At 31.9% G+C, this 19,471-nt stretch overlaps 3 protein-coding genes across 3 annotated transcripts; all 3 read left to right on the top strand.

Moving 5' to 3' along the window:
* Positions 1–10,535: 10,535 nt before the first annotated feature.
* On the top strand, positions 10,536–11,518 carry LOC126653673 (ethylene-responsive transcription factor 13-like). The gene has a single exon (XM_050347613.1). It carries the CDS (start codon positions 10,599–10,601, stop codon positions 11,439–11,441), a length of 843 nt encoding a protein of 280 aa, XP_050203570.1. The 5' UTR covers positions 10,536–10,598; the 3' UTR covers positions 11,442–11,518.
* A 3,097-nt stretch (positions 11,519–14,615) lies between these two features.
* Positions 14,616–15,515, top strand: LOC126686800 (ethylene-responsive transcription factor 13-like). Its single transcript, XM_050381039.2, has one exon. The coding sequence runs from the start codon at positions 14,713–14,715 to the stop codon at positions 15,376–15,378; it is 666 nt and encodes a 221-aa protein (XP_050236996.1). The 5' UTR covers positions 14,616–14,712; the 3' UTR covers positions 15,379–15,515.
* A 2,217-nt stretch (positions 15,516–17,732) lies between these two features.
* LOC126687962 (uncharacterized) lies at positions 17,733–18,833 on the top strand. The gene has a single exon (XM_050382514.1). The coding sequence runs from the start codon at positions 17,733–17,735 to the stop codon at positions 18,831–18,833; it is 1,101 nt and encodes a 366-aa protein (XP_050238471.1).
* The last annotated feature ends 638 nt before the right edge of the window (positions 18,834–19,471 follow it).

The following is a 19,471-nucleotide window of genomic DNA, read 5'->3' on the forward strand; positions in this document are numbered from 1 at the left end:
AATCCAACTAATGTTTTTTTTACCAACATAAGGTAATTACTCGCTCATAATCAAAGTTCATACATATTTCCGTTTAGTTATTAAGTGTTTGTCGTTTTAATCGTTGATGCATAAGGTGACATGAAAAACTTAGAAGAGGAGGAAAAAATTCGGCAGCCACGTAAACAAAAATACATATAAACAAACGGGTAACATCCCATTTATAAAATGTATTAATTGGCTTATCAAAGTTACAAATGAAATGCTATTTTTTGTTTTATTAAAAATGTATAATTTGATAACTATGAAAAACTTAACCCTCAAACAACATAAAAATTGGCTCAAAATATAAAATAATCCAACGATGTACAGTTCGGCTAAAAAAGTTCTTGTTCAGCTTCTGAATGTACATACTTTTTTTTTTCTTTCAAAATTAGGGTTAGGTCTTCGAGTGTTGCTGAAGAATCTGCATTTGTATGAAATTTCATTTTTTATATCACTGTTGAGATCAATCACGTGTTCTAAATTTGTAATATTTATTTAGTATCTGGTACAACAGGCAACTTTTTGTACTCTATCTATGAATTATTTGTTTCCTTTGGAAAGATTGATCAATTGAAATTGGATGCTATGCGGTCTAATTAAGGCAGAGATACGCGTAATAGCCTTGATTTTAAATTAGTTATAGTCATATAGTAATAATAATAAAAAAAGATAGAGCCACATGCGATTGCTGAAATGATTATACAAAAATGTGACTTATGTGAGTGTAATATTTAATTACAGTCTTTGGGTTGAAGAGCTATACTAGAACTTAGCAAAGATTTTTAAGATTGTAGATATAAAGTTATAATGCTAATTTTCTTTAGTAATACTATATATAGGAGATAGTAAAAAAAATTCTAGCCGCTAAAAGCTTTTTTGTTATCTTTTTTTCGGCATCCGTCAATAATTTATTTTTTGTTTATGTAATTTTATTTTCATATAATATAATAAAGGCCTAATGCCTCAAAAACCCCCCGACCTTTTAGCCCCTTTTCAATCCTACTCTGACGTTAAAAATTGGTCAACTTTCGCATTTTTGTGTTTCAATTGTACCCTGAAATATTAAATTGACGTTTTTTTGTTTGGAAAAAAAATTAAAAAACGTTCTTCATAGCATATATTAATTGTTTATGTTGAAAATTTATTTAGATTCAATTAAATTAATTAAGAATTTAAATTAGTGTCAATTGATTATGATTTTTAGTTAGTTTTTAAAAATAAAAGATTTATTTGTACTTTTTTTTGAATGAAAATAATTTAATTTTATCTTTAAACTTAGTTCATTAAATGATTTCATCATTTAAATAAAAGAATTGTAAAAAAATAAAAAATTAGGGTACAATTGAAATGAGAAAATGAGAAATAGGGTAAAATTGACCAGTTTTCAACGTCAGAATAGAATTAAAAAGGGGTTAAAAGATCACAGTTTTTTGAGATATTAGGCCTATAATAAATAGTCATTTTTTTATTATTTTTTAATGGATTAAAATTTAGTAACAATGGGCATATCCAATTTAATTATTAAGAAGCGGAGATAGATAAAAGTTTTTTTAATAACAAAATAGAGTTATATTAATTTTGTTTATCTTTCATTGCTTGTCTTTTTTTTGAAAATTTTATTTTGTCATTTATTTATGAATGGTATGTTATTTTTTCTTTATAAAAAGTTTGTTGTCCATTTTTTATGAAGGGTTTATCAGATAGTGCTTGCATCGGGTACCACGAGTGGTGATTGAAGAACGTGATCACCAATTGATTAAGGATTGCACTTAATTAGCGAAACAATTAATAATTTATTTTTATTTTTATAAGATCTGAGAATCAGCAGTATGTTGTCTGTTACATATCATGTAATTAGGTTTAGTTTTCGAACTATGATAAGTTTCTTACAAATGTATGTAACTGTTTTATATTCGATTTAATGAAATTTGATGAAGTAAAAAAAGAAAAGAAAATAGTAATACGAATTTCAATTAGCAATTTTTTATTAAATTTTTTTTATATATTTTATGAGGGTAGAATCCCGCCATTTGTTTTTTAAAATATTATAATTATTTTGGTTCATCTATCAATTCTGTCTAATACTCTCCCCGACCATAAAAATAGGCTAATTTTTTTTAATTTTCCTAAATTATAGGTTGGTTTTCTTCTTTAGAGGTTAGTTGATTAAATAATTATCTAAAATGTCCTTGAATTAATACTTGGTCAACTAAATTAATTTAGACTCATATTTTGATAATAAAACCAATTAGTAATAGTTTCTTATTAGGTAGATCAGTCATCACTTCATTATAAACTGACCCTCATATTTTAACATATTGAAATGATAGAAATAATATAATGACGTGTTATAGTGTGATTACTCAGTTTATGAATAACGTGGTGGACTAAATCTAGCTACTTAATTTTTTTTATTTCTTAAACATTAAGAGCATCTTCAATGCACTCTTTCAAATTGACAATTTTTTTTTAAAGATAAATGATGAGTTTTATTAGCACAATCATAAAGTCGTGATTGGAAAAAACATTAGAGAAGGCAAAAAAATTTAATAAAATTTACAAAATATAAATAAATTTCGACAAACATCAATCTCAGTGAATTTGGCTCTCCACATATAGAGATGCAATATTCGCTATCTACTTCATATTTTATCAATAAAATTTCAATTTTTAAATAATTTTATTAAATTTTTCTTTAAAAAAATAATGTTATCCCCTTTCTATATTAAAAGAAAATAATAAAATAGTTAATTAATTAATTAATAGATCAATATTATTTGATATTTCCAAAAATATAATAAAATAAAAGGTTGTAAATTGAAGAGTCTATTGAACTAAAATTAAAATTTATACTCGTTATATTTAAAATGCTTTCTATTTAAAATTACTCTTTGTTATAAAGGGTGCATTGGAGATGTTCTAAGAGCTTATTTAGTTTATGTGTTAAATTTAAAAAACATATATATTTGAATTTTTTTAATAAAAAAATATAATTTGGAAAAAGGAGCACAATCAAAATTGAAAAATTAAAAATTCAGATAAAATTTGAATTAATGAAAAAAATAAGATAAAGGGTATTTTTGGATGATTTTAACTTATGTATTATGAAAATTTAACAACAAAATGTATTTTTTTTTGCATTAGAAGTTTGCATTGATGCAACTTCTTACTAAAGACAAAATCACTATATTATTATTATGCATGTGTCAAGTATTATTTGACCATGTGTTTTAGTACAAGAATAAAATTATTGTATAATGATAAACGAATCTATCAAATCCGTCTATCATTGATGAGTAAATTATCTTTTTCTATTAGACGCTATTTGATTTGAAGAATCTTATATGAACAAAACAATAACTTCTGAATTCATCGGTATTTATCTTTTAGTGAAAACATTAAGAAAATTTATCATCTTCTAGAAAATATCACTTAAAATCTCACTTTAGGCGGAAAATAGAAATAATTATTTATTAAAAGTGATGAATTATTTTTTATAAATCTACTGATTTTATTTTTATCCAATTTTTTTGTACGAATTTTAAATTTTACAATTCAAATGGGTGTAAGAATGTTGGTTTTTTTTTTTTTTTTTATAATTGGACAAGAAAAGTACTTGTGGGAACAATTGAATTCACGACTGGTACAATTTGCTACCCGATGCTTATATCCTTTCAGTTATAACTCGTTGGTTGTTGCGTGAAATTTTAATTTATTCTTCTAGTTAGTTAATTAACAAAAAAAATATTCATCAAAAAAAAAATTAACAAAAAAACAAGATATTAGAATATGCTTAGATCGATCCTCCTGTGTAACCAAGCAAGCTTCAATGCACATTAGATAGTATAATTAAGCAACTATTATCTTCATAATTAATTATCTTTATTTCTCTTGTTTTTTTTTGAGAGGCTTTATTTCTCTTGTTAATTAATAAAAAATGTACATGATACTCATAATTATAGCTTGAAGCCATGAACTATGATGTCCTGTTTGGAATGTGTTTATAATTGGGTTGGAAAAAGAAGAAGTCTTTAGTTTTGATAGCTCAAGGGTTATGCAATACTTAATATTGCAAATAAGAATTAGGAATTGGAAAACTTATAAAAAAGGACAACATTACAAAACCAAAAGAGCAATATATATATATATATATATATATATATATATATATATATATATATATATATATATATATATATATATATATATATTATAGAGAATAAGAGCTCTTAAAACACTAGTTTTTTGTATTATCCACAAATCCTAACTGTTCATAGTCTTTTTTTTGTGGCTATCGCTAGATAAAAACAATTAATCTTCTTTATTGTTAATGGTAGCTAAATTCAATTTTATTATTATTATTATTATTAATAGGGGTATTAGGAGTATTATTTGATTAGGAAGGGTATTATTTTGCAAAAACACATCAATTGTTTGTTATGTATCGAGAAGAAGTCAGCGGGTCATAATTTGCTTCTTTGTTACTTCGCTTAGCGTACTTGGATGCATGTTGTTTGTTTGAGTAATAAATTACCATTCTCTTTAGAGCATTTCTACAGGCAAGGTCTAGTCTCTGCAAGAATTAAAAATTACAAGATTTTATGGAATTTGATTTGATTTGATTTGATTCTTATTCAATTAATTTTTATGAAAAGCGAAAAATAAATAATTTTCAAATTCAAGACAAGCAGAATTGACAATTTCATTTTTAATAGCATTAATAAGGTGGTTTTACAAGACTTTTCATTTAAATTCTTCTTTTTCTAATCTGGATGATTTTAGAAGTTTAAATTATTTTTATATTTATAATTATAGTTTTTTTACAATTCACTAATTATGGATGAACTAGTACATATATCATTCATTAATAAAAAAAAACATACAAACATATAAAAATACTATAGGAAAAGCCATATATATAATATGGTAAAAATATCTTATATTCTCGCTCATAAATCTTATACTTTGTACAAAATGAAGCCTACGTTGTTGCTTTCAGAATCTACAAATTAGATTTATGATTTAATTGTTAAGTATGATTATAACTACAAAACAAAATGCAAGTGTGACATTTTTGGCAGTATAAGGCGGTCAACGTGCAATTCGTATCTCCAAGTTCGAACAAAAAGATCATTTCACTCCTCCAAACAATGACAAATCAAATTGTTTTTCCCCATTAACAAAAAAAGAAAAAATATTTAATTAAATTAATTAGTTCCAGTTATTTTTTTGAGAAGAAAAATTGAACTTTATTAATCAAATAAAAAGCTAACAAGTTCATTGACCGGAAAAGAAATATTTCTGTCAAAAGTACAATCTTTACCAATAAATTTTTTTCATTTCGCACCATTTCGCCAAAGCGTGTGCAACATGGTTTACACTGGTTTCGAACATGCTGAACATTCCAACTCTCAGTGTCAGCTAAGACGTCTTCAATGTTCAATTGAATGGAGTCGATGGCACTCGTAGGATTTACTGTTATTTTAATTAACTTAATCGGAACTCTAACCAACTCTAATTATAAACATCAATAAGATATAACTCAAATGGTATAAGTTTTGTGAAACAAACTGTTAGGTCATGAGTTTAATTTTCCCACAAACGCTCCCCCTCTTCAATTATCAAATATAAACCCTCTAATTATCATCCTAATTAAAACTTTAATTTAGTTTTAATTAAAATTATAATTAATTATAACTAACTCTACTTATCCCTAATTAAATCTAATTGTTCCATTTCACTTTCTCCTTCATCTTTCGCCGCCAGTCTATTTCTTTATTCACTTCAAAGAACAGTTGTTGGCCATATATGCTTGCGTCTCTGGCGATGGTTGAACGGATGGCCGTTACTGATTTTTGGTGCGATCGATGTTGTGGCTTTGAATTAGAGGTGACCACGGTCCATAATCCGGCGGTTGCAGTTCGGAACCGCCGGATCGCGGTTCAAGAAAAATTAGAACCGACCCGGAATCGTCTAAGTGACGGTTCCATGATGGTTCAGAATCGGCCGGTTCCGGTTCTGTACGGTTTAGAAAAAATTGAAAGTAAAATTAAAATGTAATTACTAAAAAATTATAATATAAAAATAAAATTGTAATATCCCGTATTTTCCGACTTGTTTTGGTGCTTTGGTTGTCCGTTTAAAGTTTGGTTTGTGATGGACTTTGGCTGTGTTTTCGCTTCGTCATTTTCTCGTTGTGATTCCGACTTATTTTCGGATTGATATATGTTCGGATTAGCATATATGGTACCTTGGTTGTGTCATGTTGAGCGACTTATGTGTACCCCTTGAGCCTCTAAGTATTTGATGTTGAATTGATTTATTTCCGGGTTGTTATCGAAACAATGTTTACATGTTTTCCAAATCTGCTATGCTGTAGTAAAACGTCCGTATCTCCCAATTGAACGGTCGGATCGGGCTGCATTTTGGATATGTTGTACCTAAGAGGATTATCTTTCATTCGACCGTTCGGATCGTTGGTTCGGCCCGTTTTCGGGTCAACCGGACCTGTGAACCGGACCTGCTGGGTAGATCAAGTCGTAGGTCCTGTCCACTTTGTTATTTTGGGTTTCAGTGAGTAAACCGGTTCTATAACCGGTTCTACTGGGCAGAACCGGCCATAGAACCGGACAAGTTTGTTTTAGAGGCTTTAAATAGGCTTTTACTCGACCTAAACAGCCCCTATTCAATTTTTAAAACCTTAAACTCATTCTAAGTCATTCCTAGGCGATTTTCCTCTGATTATTGGTGTCCATAACATTTGGTAAGTGTTTATAATCTATCTTTCATTGATTAATTCATTGGTTCCTTGGTCTTTTCGTTTTGGTTTCATTAGCTATGGTGTTTGATTGATTGTAGGCTTGTTCTAATCAATAAATTTCTGGGTTCTCTTCTTTTGATCATTCAAAAGGCTAGTAACTCCTTTTACATTGGTTTTATTATAGGATCTTTGTTGTGCTAAATCCTTACTTAGGGTGTTTGGCTTACTATTTTCTGTTTTGTATGCAATATAAAATCTGGAAATTGTTAATTGATATCGTATTTGGCTTTTGTATGTTGTTTATACCTTGGATGATTTAGTTGAGTTGATGCATTGGATTTGTTAATCAACGTATTGGAGTTTTGGATTTATATTTCTGTTTTTAGCCTTTATTAAAAATCTGAAAATTTTAAAGTAAATGAATCATAGGTTGTTAGATGTTTAACAATACATTGGGTGATTCGGAGGAATCGTTTAAATGAAATAATGTATCATTTTGGTTAAGTTGTGAAATTGAATTTTGTTTTAAACTATAAACTAAAAGCTGAAAATGTTGTTTAAAGATTAAAAGACTGTTAATGGGAAATTCCTACTTTGGGTGATTGAAGATAATTGGCTAGTTAAGGCTCGATTATATGTTAAAGGTGGTTTTAATTAGAATAAATCGTTGTTTTAAGAATACTTACATGTGGCTGGAAATTGTTTTGGTATAAAAGATGTTAGTTACCTTAGGTTGTTTGGTAAGCACTTGGATATTCAGTATATAAGCTATGTAAGATATTGTTTTGATTGTTATGCTTTACCTAATCTATTTTAGTTTCAAGTCGATATTTGAAAGATGTTTGAATCTTATGGATTCCATATAAGGTAATATATTTAAGTGTACCTTAGGTGATACTTGCTAAGAGTTGGCAAGTTTATTTGGCTTTGTTGCTTTCTATGATTTTGGCATTATTAAGTTAGGGTATGAGTTCTAATCTAAATACTTTGGCTTTATTTAAGGATGTATTTAAACTTTGGTTTTACTTTGGTTTATAGTTGGGTCGGGTTAGACTTATGTCGGCCGACATGTTGTGTTGAGCCATACTGCAGTTAAGGCTAACACACCACTTTGGGAAAACTCTTTGGTTTGAAAGAATTATATAAGTATTTAAGAACTTTGGTCTTGTTTTCAAAGATAAGAACTCATTTAAACTTAACTTGCCTAATTTGATATTTGGTTTGAATGGATTACTTTGGTTATGCGCGGGTTGTTTATTAAGATGCCAGTTTTATGTGGTGTCTAGTAACCTTAGAGTTAGGGGTTGATCGGATTTTAACTTATACAATTGTTTTAGACCCGTAGACTGCTCGTGCTTCGGAGTCTACGCAGGGTTAGCTGTTTTTCAAGATTCACGTGGATAAGCAAGTAATGAGTTTGTAGTGCTATTTACCGCTTTATTAAGTACCGCATCATATTTTAATATTATAAATGCTTTTGAACTGTTTTTACGGATTATGGATCTGGATTGAAACGAGCTGCTCGATAGGCTTGTATCGAGACTGTGTGCACCGGTAAGTACTCTGAGATCGGCAGACTAAAGTCTTGCTTACGCTGGTATATGACGAGGATATATTCCCGTCCACTCTGGATTTATCAGTATGCTATGTCATACTTACGCTGGGATCATTTCAATACTGTTTTCCATAATCATACTATATTAGTATAAAATATTTTCATTTAAGGGTTTTAAACTTAATAAATGTAAATAGTATTGCGAACTCATCTCAGTATATCTGACCCCGTTGTTTCCCCAAATTTTCCAGGTTTATAATTTGAAAGTTGGTCCACTCCGATTCTTTGATTCCTCAGAGGTTTTATGTTATTTAAATTAGTTACTGTTTTCAAACTCTTAGACCGCAGTAGAACTAGTTTATATATTACATTGTTATTGCACTTTGAGATTGTCGATCTGTTCGATTATTTATTATTGGCATGTTTACTCTGAAATATTTTATTATTATATTTAAGGCATGCTGTTGAGCATTTCAGATATTTAAGTTATTTATATTAAAACTGTAATATAAATTGCTAGACTTAGGTTGGAGTTTCGGTTGCCCCTGAGCAGTTTTCTGCAGGTTTAAATGTTTATTGGTTTTCCGCAAGGCTTGCTACGGGTTTTGGTACGACCATATCCATACCCTAGCGTCGGCCGCGATCCATAAAATTGGGTCGTGACAAAAATAACACGCGGAGATAATATTATAAGAAAATAATAAAATAGAACAAATTTTTAATGTTATAAATAAATATTAAAACTAAATATCACTTTATAGAGGGCTTCGACCCTTAAACCGTCGGTTCCGACCCGAAACCGCTAGTTCACGGTTCAAAATATTTGTAACCGGACCGGACCAGTCGTTCAACGGTTCCGAGCCGGTTTTTGTACGGTTCCGGGTTTGACCGGTTTTGGGCCAGATTTGACCAGGCCGATTCACGGGCTGACCCGGCCTATGGCCAGCTCTACTTTGAATGAATCGTTGTTGTTGTGGCTTATGAGGCTGGAGGTGGTCACTTATGAAGTTTCTGTCGTGGTTGCGGCTACGAACGGTAGGCGGTGGCGATGTCCCGCATAGTCGATGGTTCCGGGAGAGAAGAAATAAAGAAGAGGAAATAAAAAGAAACTATAAACAGATCCTTCAATTTTTTTAAATTTAAAATTGCTATATTTTTTTATATAATTAAAAAGCGGAGCGTTTGTGAGAGAATTTGAATTCACGACTTAACAGTTTTGCTGCCCCATCACTACCATTTGAGCGTTTAGAATCATAAGGGTCATAATTGGTTTTTTAGAAGTATTAATATCATGGTTATTAAGCAAAATGGTAGCAAACTTTGTACCTTGTATAAAAATGGCACCAATATTTTAATTTGTATTTTTTTGGTATCATGATTTTTATTATTTATTTCAGATCAGTTTTTTTTTTCAAAATCCAGCAACTTCTAATGACATGCATGGCAGCCGGAAAAGACTTTTTCTTATTTTTTTTCACATCAGGTTGACACATTTAATTGACCTTAATTTTTATTATTGGGTTTGTACTTGTTATTTTATTTGATTTGTCATTTGATGTAAAAACGAATGGATCAAAATTTTTATTTCCGGTACCACGTCATTAAAAGTGGCCGAATTTTATATAAAAACTGATCTAAAACAAATAATAAAAGTAATGGTACCACAAAGATACAAATTAAAGTTTGGGTACCGTTTTGATAAACGGTACAGATTGGGTACCGTTTTGATAAACAGTAAAGATTGGGTACCATTTTCATGAATAACCCTTAATATCAATTTAAAAAATGATGTTAAAGATTGTTTTTTAATTTTTTTACCATTTCGTAATGGATAGTGTGTTTGACACATAGATGATAGAGGTGAGACTAGAGGAGTGGCTTTTTATACGGTTCTTTGTGGTTGTTTTGATCCAGGTCGCTCGATAATAACTCTTTTGATCTTTGTACTAAGTTGAAGGGGTAAAATAATCCTTTGTCCCTCCATGTTCCAATCATTTTCCGAAGTCCATAACTTAAAGCATCTTTACAAATTAAACTAATAAATTAATCATGATTAACATGTGATCAAATACTCATGTTCAGAGAAGCAAACTTTTGTTTAAAGTTTAAACTAATAACACCATTAATTATTTGGTTTTCATCCTTATATATCCCTTCCAATTTTCTTTCAAAGGTCAATATCATATTCGAGCAAGTAAATCTTATTACGTCAAAATTTCCCTCTTAGTCTCTTTGACTGAAACTTCTTTTCCTCAAAAAATGTACGGAAATGTAACCTTAAATTCAGACCTAGCTCTACAAAATCTTCTTGAACCTAATTGTACTGTCAATCTTTTCAATGACATTATTGATCCTTGTCCTCTTTGGACAGACAACTGGGGAGATCTGCCATTAAACCTCGACGATTCAGACGACATGGTCGTGTACAGCGCTCTACAGGATGCCCTAGATATCGGATGGGTTCCCCCAACGACGTCGCATCAACCTGATCATACAAACGATTCAGAGGATATGACTGTGTACAGTGATTTACAGGATGCCCTAGATATCGGATGGGTGCCCGTGCCACCAACGACGTCGTATGTACCTGATAATAACAACGATTCAGAGGATATGACTGTGTACAGTGATTTACAGGATGCCCTAGACATCGGGTGGATGCCACCAACGACGTCGTATCAAGTTGTAGGAAACGCGTCGGAGCATGGAAGTGGGAGTAAAGCGCCGCCACCGATGAAAAGTGCAGCGCCGTATAGAGGAGTGAGGAGGAGACCATGGGGTAAATATGCAGCTGAGATTAGGGAACCTAAGATGAATGGAGCCAGGTTGTGGCTGGGTACTTATGATACTCCTCAACAAGCTGCCATGGCTTATGACCGTGCTGCTTTTCAAATTCGTGGTACTAAAGCTAAGCTTAATTTTCCTCATTTGGTAGGTTCTGATGATTGGGAATTGCAGTTATCTAGATTGAAACTTAAGCGCAGCTCGCCGGAGCTTTCGTCTTCCTCTTCAACTGATCATTCTCTGCCACCAAAGAAGAGGAAGCCGTCGCTTGCAATTGATGCACCGGCTACTGCTATATTGAATAGCGGAAGTCAATAAGTGGCATTGCAGTTGTATCCATGTATAATTAAAGTTTAATCGCGTAAATATTCATGTCTTGAAAAATATTCTTAAAATTACAAGTCGATATTTTTTATCATAAAAATACTACTTGATGTTTAAAATTTTTAAAAATTGTAATTTTTTTGCAAAATTACTATATTTTATTGGAAATGGGGTCATTTATCCCCTCCAGTTTAACTTTAAGATCAAGTAAGTCTTCAAAAAGTTTAAATATTAACGTTTTAAAAAGTGAACAATCAGGCCCTCGTTTTGACAATCAGGTCCCCAATATCTCATTCATGAGTCAAAATCGAGGCATGATTGTTCACTTTTTAAGACGTTAGGGGCATATATGGACCTTTATAAACATTCGGGGCTCACTTGATCCCCGAGTCAAATCTTAAGGGTATAAATGACCCTTTTCTCTATTTTATTATAAAAAATATCGTACTCAAGACCAGCGGCAGTGGCCGACGTCTGTAAAAATGATCGGAGGTGATCAAAGCGCGTTGTGGTGTCACAATAAATATGATTATATATAGAAATTATAAAATCAATTTTTGAGAAGTTATTGGGAAAACAATGTAAAATTATGAAAAAAGAAATTGTTTGAGTTAGCAGATAGAAAACTCTTACTAATTGTTTTTGGATAAATAATGAAAATATTAGCACAATAAGAGGTGATCAAAGGTTATCAGAAAACAAACTCAGAGAACAAACATCTATATTAATTGGATTGTAAAATTACAAATCAGAGAACTAAACTTAAAACTAATGCTCTATTTATACATATAGTTATGAACAGTTACTTGTGATTGTTGAACACACAATAAACATGATTCGCTGAGCAGAGCTGTAATTACAGCTGTAATCTAGCTGTAATATGAGCTGGTAATAATGGTGCAATAGAACCTTGATGTAAAAGAGATATAGGCAGTTTTGGTGAATGCAGAAAAGTACATATACTTTATTAAAGGTTGTGGTGTGACAATAAATATGAGTACATATATATGAATTATTATGATAGAGAAGTTATGTAATTTTGAATTTTATTTTATAAAACGATATGCGAACAAGGCTTTACACCTCGTACTATGTCAAGTCATTAAAAATGGTTATAGGCTTTTTTTTAAATTATTACATTTGTAACTGTTTGATATTAATGTAAGATTATTTTTTATATCAAAAAAAAGTTATTGGGAATACAATGTGAAATTATGAAAAAAGAAATTGTCAGAATTAGCAGATAGCAAACTCTTATTAATTTTTTTTATTTATTTTTAAAAGATTAAAAATTTATTAAATGAAAAATAATTACAAATAAAATCACCACCTTTACACGAATTTTCAAAAATAACTCGACTTTTAAAACGTGTCAATTCAAGGCACCATCTTTCATTTCTTTTCAAAAACAACATCGACAATTTTTAATGGCGTTTTTGCTGACGTGGTAGGACACGTGGCATATTCATCGGGTGTCCAAGTCAGCGAAATTTTACCTATAAATGTGTCAATATTATTTTTGAAAAGAAATGAAAGGTGATGCCCTAAATTGACACGTTTTAAAAGTCGAGTTATTTTAAAAAAATCGTATAAAGATGGTGATTTTATATGTAATTAGCCTTTTAAAAAAATGATGTATCTGGACTGGCAGACGAGGTATGGTTATGGATGAATAGATTTATTTTACATTCTTTGTTTAATGTGTGATAATCAACTCGGTAAATCACAATTTCTAAGGGACACACATATAAAGATCAAAGAAAATTATATACAATTTTAGCTGTAATTGATATGTTTTAAATTTTAAATAAAAATAATAACTTGCTAAAAGTTTGAATTTTCTTTTGGGTCATTTTTCCCAAAGTTGGATTAATATTGATAATTATTTATTTTAAAATATCTTTTATTTAATTTAAAAAATCTTTAATGTGTATCATTAGAGATGCTTTGGAGATTGCTTTTTATTCCAATAAAAAAAAATATAGTTATTTTTTCTCAGCTGAGCAAGTGTAATTTCAAATAATATTCTTTTTTATTATCTCGAAATAATTATAAGCACCGTTTGGATTTTTAGTGTTTTTAATATCCATTGATTTTATTAAATATATGGATTTTAAATCTATAAAATGCAGGATCAATGAATTTATAAATTGATTTAATGTTTGATTGAATAAAAAATCCATAAATTTATAGGTATATATTTAAAATATTTAAATTGTAATATAATACATCATTCATTAAAAAAGATGGGTTTTAACTTTTCCACCTAAAAGGTGAGAAATTGAACGGTAAATTTTAAAGAATGAGAGATTGATACAATTCATGAATTCTCATGATCTTTTTTCGAACCAAATGATGGATTTTTATGAAATCAAGTACAAAACTCATGGATTTTGCTCATATAAATATTTTTCAATAGAAACCATGCCATAGTTATTTTCAATTTTCATATGTGAAAGCAGTTTATGATTTATTTTTTAGATTAATAACGTGCGATCATATGTTACATACATCTTTTTAATATAAACATCTTACTCTAAGCTAGATCAACATTGTTGATTTATAATTTTTTCATGTATTTTTTGTCAATAACTAAATAATAGTTTTAAATTTGATAATCAAAATGAAACATCAAAACGTATTTTTTTTGAAAATCATTGGATATTCAATTATTTACTTGAAAGAGCTTTTAAACACCATCAACTTAGGTAGAGATAAAAGAATATAATTATATATTTCAGATGCAAACTTCAATATTTAAATTTATATTAGAAGACACATATGAGGCACATTTAAAATTTATTCAACCACCCCTTTCCCAAAAGTTTGACACAGAAAAGAAAAAACAAAAGAAGAAAGTTGATTCTAAACGACCCATACATATAAAAATGTCAGACATACAATTATTTTTATATGATATTGATTCTTCATAAATTTAAAATACAAATAAATACACACATGCCTATCTGATCGGAAATTATATAATAAATTATATAATTTAACATGTGAATAAAAGGTATTTAGCATCTGCATAATAATGAAAGCTCTTAGGAAGCATCAAACACCAATTAAAATATAAAAAAACTTTTTAAAAGATCATAATATATTAATTATTCTCACTGTACTTTGGATCCTAGTCTCTACTGTATATATAGCTTTTCAAACATCATTACCAATTCACTCTACACTCCACATCTATCAATCAATCAAACCATAGAAACTCAAAATCAAATTAAGTTCTAATCTAAAAAAAGCTTGGAAAAAAATGTATAATCCAGGCATCTCATCTTCTGATTTCGCTCTTCTACAGTCGATTCGCAATCATCTTCTCCAAGATGATTCGCCATCGGACGATGGAAATTCACCAATGTGTAGTAGCCAAAGTGTTAGTTTTGATTTGTTGACGGAGGACTGGAGTGATATTCTATTACAAATTGATAACTCTAGTCAAACTTCGTCGTCTTCGTATGGAGACGTATCGGATCAGTTTAAGGATCAAATAGATGCCACATTTGATTTTGATTTTGATTTTGAATCAACTGAAACAAGTTTGAATATAGAACCGAATGCAGTTCAAACAGCGCCCCGAGATAAGAAGAGGAATTATAAAGGAGTGAGGAGAAGACCGTGGGGAAAGTACGCGGCGGAGATTAGGGATCCGAAGAAAAATGGTGCAAGGAGATGGCTAGGGACTTATGAGACACCTGAGGATGCAGCTCTAGCTTATGATAGAGCTGCTTTTCAAATGCGTGGTGCAAAAGCTAAGCTTAATTACCCGCATTTGATCGGCTCGTGTGATTATGAGCCTGTTAGAGTTACCAATAAGCGCCGCTCTCCGGACACCTCCTCCTCGTCTTCATTGTGGTCATTTTCGTTATCGGAATCCGACAATGATTCTCCGACAACAAAGAAAAAAATAATGAGAAATTAATTTGTACCAGGTTGGCTAAGCGTCAATTAGAAGATAGACTAAAAAAATGGAAGACAATTATTATTAGTCATCCAATTTTGTATATACAGTTTGACTATGTTAATTTCTCCTTACATCAATTCGAAATATTTAAGAAATTAAGAGACTATTTTGTTTGTGTATGAAGTTCGAACAATTAAGTTTTTGAGAATATAGGAAAAGGAATTAGCATTTGATCACATTAGGATATTAAACTCTATAGATCACTAAACTTTTCTCAAATTACAGAAAGGTTACTAAAAAAACTTTTGTTACAAAATGGTCATTGAACTATACCTTTTGTTACAAAGGGGTTGAGCCATCTAAACGTTGCGTTTTAAGCAAAAACGCAATATTTTTACTTACGTGGCAAGTCAAAATTACAAAAAAAAACATAGTTCAGTGACCTTTTTGTAATAAGAGGTATTACCTAGTAACATTTTTGTAATTCACGAAAAGTTTAGTGTTGTTTTTGTAACAACATAAACATTTATGTAGTAAAAGGTATAGTTCAATGACCATTTTGTAACAAAAATTTTTTTAGTGATCTTTCTGTAATTTGAGTAAAGTCTAATGATCTACAGAGTTTAATATCCGATCACATTAATTAAAATTCTGAAACATTTTTCATATTATTATATATAATATACTGTATACTATTTTAATCAAAATAAAAATTGAAATAACTCGATGATAAGAATAAGCACCAATTAATAAGTCAACACTCAAAGGAAGTAAAATCTGATGTCTCTCTCCTCCCTAAACCCTAACCCTAACCCTAGACTAAACACCACCAAAAACCACCATAATCCGGCCAGTTTTCAACCCTCCCCACCTCACCAGGCGTTTTCTCAACCCTCCACGGTCTTCTACTTCGAGAATTTTCCGGATGATTGGACATATATACACCTTCAGCAAGCTTTCCTGAAATTTGGTGTAGCAGGGCGAGTAACACTAGCTAAGAAAAGGAATGTCAAGAATCGAAGATTTGGGTTCTTTCGACCTAATCCCGAGGAAGATTTGTCCACAGTCAGGAGACGCCTTAATAGCGTTAACATAGGTTACTATCGCATTAGGGCTTTCGAGTCACGATACCCTCAGAGTCACCGTATTCCTCCTGGGCAAGTTGTGCATTCTGCGTCTGCGACTAGAAATAAGAAGGAAATCCTCCACCCGACTTTTAGAGATAATCGTTCGTATGCACAGGCTGTGCGCGTTGCACCTTTTTCATTCTGCCCTTCATTGGATTCCTTATCTGCTTTAACGGATTCTGTAATAGTTTCTGTTAGGAATATTCAATCTATTCTACGGGCAGTAGCTTTCTTGGGAGATAAGGGGATTGCCTTCAGCTCTATTTCTTTTATGGGAGGGATGGATTTGTTGATCAAATTTGAATCTAAAGTTGCCAAAGAAGTCTTTGAGTCAATCTCTTTCCCTTCTTTATTGGACTTCTTTTCTTCAATCAAACAAACGGATGCTTCAACAGTCGGCTCTTCTCGATTTGTCTGGCTAAACATTGTGGGAATTCCTCTATGCGCATGGGAAGAGAAGTTTTTCATGCAGGTGGGTAATCGTTTTGGAGATGCGATAACAGTTCACCCATTGGTTTTTTCTAGAGAAAGGCTTGATACAGGTTCTGTTTTGATCTCCACGTCCAAAACCTTCATCCAGGAGTCTATGACTATTCAGATTGCAGGTTCAGAATTTTCAATTCATATCTCGGAATCAGACATTCCAATCATGTTGGATGACGCTAGCGATACTTATTCGAACTCAAATTCTTCCGACGAATCTATGGGCAGTCCCTCAGTCCGTGATTTTGATGTCAAAGATCATAAACAGAATTTTGAGGGAGCTACGAGGAACTCGCCTCGCTCTTCTCCAGTCTTTGAAGTTGTCCTAGAAACGCAAGATGACAGGTCTTCTTCTTCTCCAGCTATGTCAGTGCCAGACGGTTCCAAGAGCAGCTCCATACCTAACGAAGTGCAGGTTTTACAAGGAAGTTCATCACTCAATGAGGTCACGCCTTTCATCACTCACAGGAGGAAAAATAAGAGGATAACTCTTGCTGGAAACTTAACCTCTTTATCCCAAATGCGCGGTAGCTCTGAGTCCTCCTTCTCGGATAGCTTAATCAGGAACAGGTCTAAACAAATTTGTGTCAAATTATGTGCAGACGAGGAAGCTAAAAAAACATGGGAGGTTGGACTGAAATTGGGACTATTTTCAGAAGAGAATGAGACGGGTATATTGGAGATTTTATCGCAAGGAATTGCGAAGGATCAGGAAGTCATTCTTTGATTTCCCTTTCCCAATCCAGGTTACTTCTTTTTATTATGTCGCAAAATTTCAATTTTGTTTCTTGGAATTGTCGAGGTGGTTTGACATTTGCTCGTAAGGCTCGTTTTATTCGTTCTATGATTTTATCTCAGAAACTTGCCCTTCTAGGATTAGTAGAGACGAAGAGAGAATCGTTTGACGATTTCAGTGTGCGTTTACTCTGGCCTAATCTTGATTTTGATTATAGTTTTGTCCCTTCGGTGGGTGCTTCGGGTGGTCTTTTATGCTTTTGGAACCCGAAGTTGATCTCTCCATCGAGAATTTATAAAGCTAACAGGTGGATTAGTGTAGATTTTATTTGGGGTGATATTAGTATCAGGTTCATTCTGGTATATGCTAGTAATTGCGCTCGTGACCGGGCTTCTTTGTGGCGTGATCTTCTTCCTGAATTATTATCTGATTTTCTTTGTATTGTGGTGGGCGATTTTAATGATATTTTAGACCCTTCGGAAAGGTTTAACTGTGAGCATTTCTCTACTTCAATGCTAGCTTTCTCTTCATTTATTTCAGAATCTAACCTTGTGGAGTCTCCCCTTCAAGGTAGATTTTTTACTTGGCAAAACAGAATAGCTCGTTCTAAGATAGATAGGTGTTTCTTGTCTCCCTCGGCCTTTACTGCTTGGCCGAATTGCGTGCTACGGGCGCTTCCGAAATCATTTTCTGATCACATACCTATCATCTTCACCTCGGATTTGCCAAGGAATTGGGGCCCAAAGCCGTTCAAATCGATTAATGCATGGTGGTCTCATAAAGATTTCAGCGGCTTTGTTGATTCTTCCTGGATTTCTATCGCGCATAGGCTGCCCAACGCTAACCTTGTGGTTAAGCTTTGGGAGCTAAGGATTGCGATTAAGACATGGAACCGTGATATTTTTGGCGACTTAAATGTGAAGTTAGAAGGAGTTAAGTCTGACATTTCGGCAATTGAAGCTAAATCAGATTTTGCAAACCTTGAGGAAGACGATATGACTAGATTGGGCAGCCTTTACTCCGAGTTCGAGCAGGTTTCAAAGCATCTTGAATCTCTATGGCAACAAAAATCTAGACTTAATTGGAATCTTCACGGGACAGGAATACGAAATATTTTCATACTATAGCTTCAATGAACTCCCACAGTAATGCAATCTCTGATATATGCATCAACGGTATCTACTATAGCTCCCCAAGAGTTATTCAGCAGAAGGTTCATTCTTTTTATAAAGAATTATTTGCGCAGCAACCTTATATCAGCTTCTCCCTTGATTCCCTCCCTATCCGTATGTTAGCAGATGACCAAGCTTCATTCCTTTCAGCCCAATTTTCGGAAGAGGAAATTCTTGCTACCTTATTGAGTTGTGACGACAACAAAGCTCCGGGTCCGGATGGCTTCAATAATTTTTTTTACAAAAAGGCGTGGAAAATTCTAAAGCAAGATTTTATTATTTTATTTCAGGAATTTTTTCGCTCGGCTTCTTTTCCTGTGGGTTTAAATACGGCATTTTTAGTGTTGTTGCCGAAATTTAAAGGTGCCTCGGATATTAAGGATTTTAGACCGATCAGCTTGATTAACGGAGTATTCAAAATTATTTCAAAAGTGCTAGCTAACCGTTTGGCTCCTCTCTTACCTTCGGTTATTTCGGAGAACCAATTTGGGTTTATTAAAGGGAGAAGTATCCATGATTGCCATATGATCGCTTCGGAGATCATTCATCTGGTTAAACGTCGGAGAGAACAAGCTTTTCTAATTAAATTGGAT

Source organism: Mercurialis annua, linkage group LG6 (assembly GCF_937616625.2).
Source record: "Mercurialis annua linkage group LG6, ddMerAnnu1.2, whole genome shotgun sequence".
In the NCBI taxonomy this organism is placed as follows: Eukaryota; Viridiplantae; Streptophyta; class Magnoliopsida; order Malpighiales; family Euphorbiaceae; genus Mercurialis; species Mercurialis annua.

What these genes read in the sequence shown, in the direction of transcription:
- LOC126653673 (XM_050347613.1), top strand. Translation starts at nt 10,599, where the DNA reads ATGTACGGAAATGTAACCTTAAATTCAGACCTAGCTCTACAAAATCTT.
- LOC126686800 (XM_050381039.2), top strand. Translation starts at nt 14,713, where the DNA reads ATGTATAATCCAGGCATCTCATCTTCTGATTTCGCTCTTCTACAGTCG.
- LOC126687962 (XM_050382514.1), top strand. Translation starts at nt 17,733, where the DNA reads ATGTCGCAAAATTTCAATTTTGTTTCTTGGAATTGTCGAGGTGGTTTG.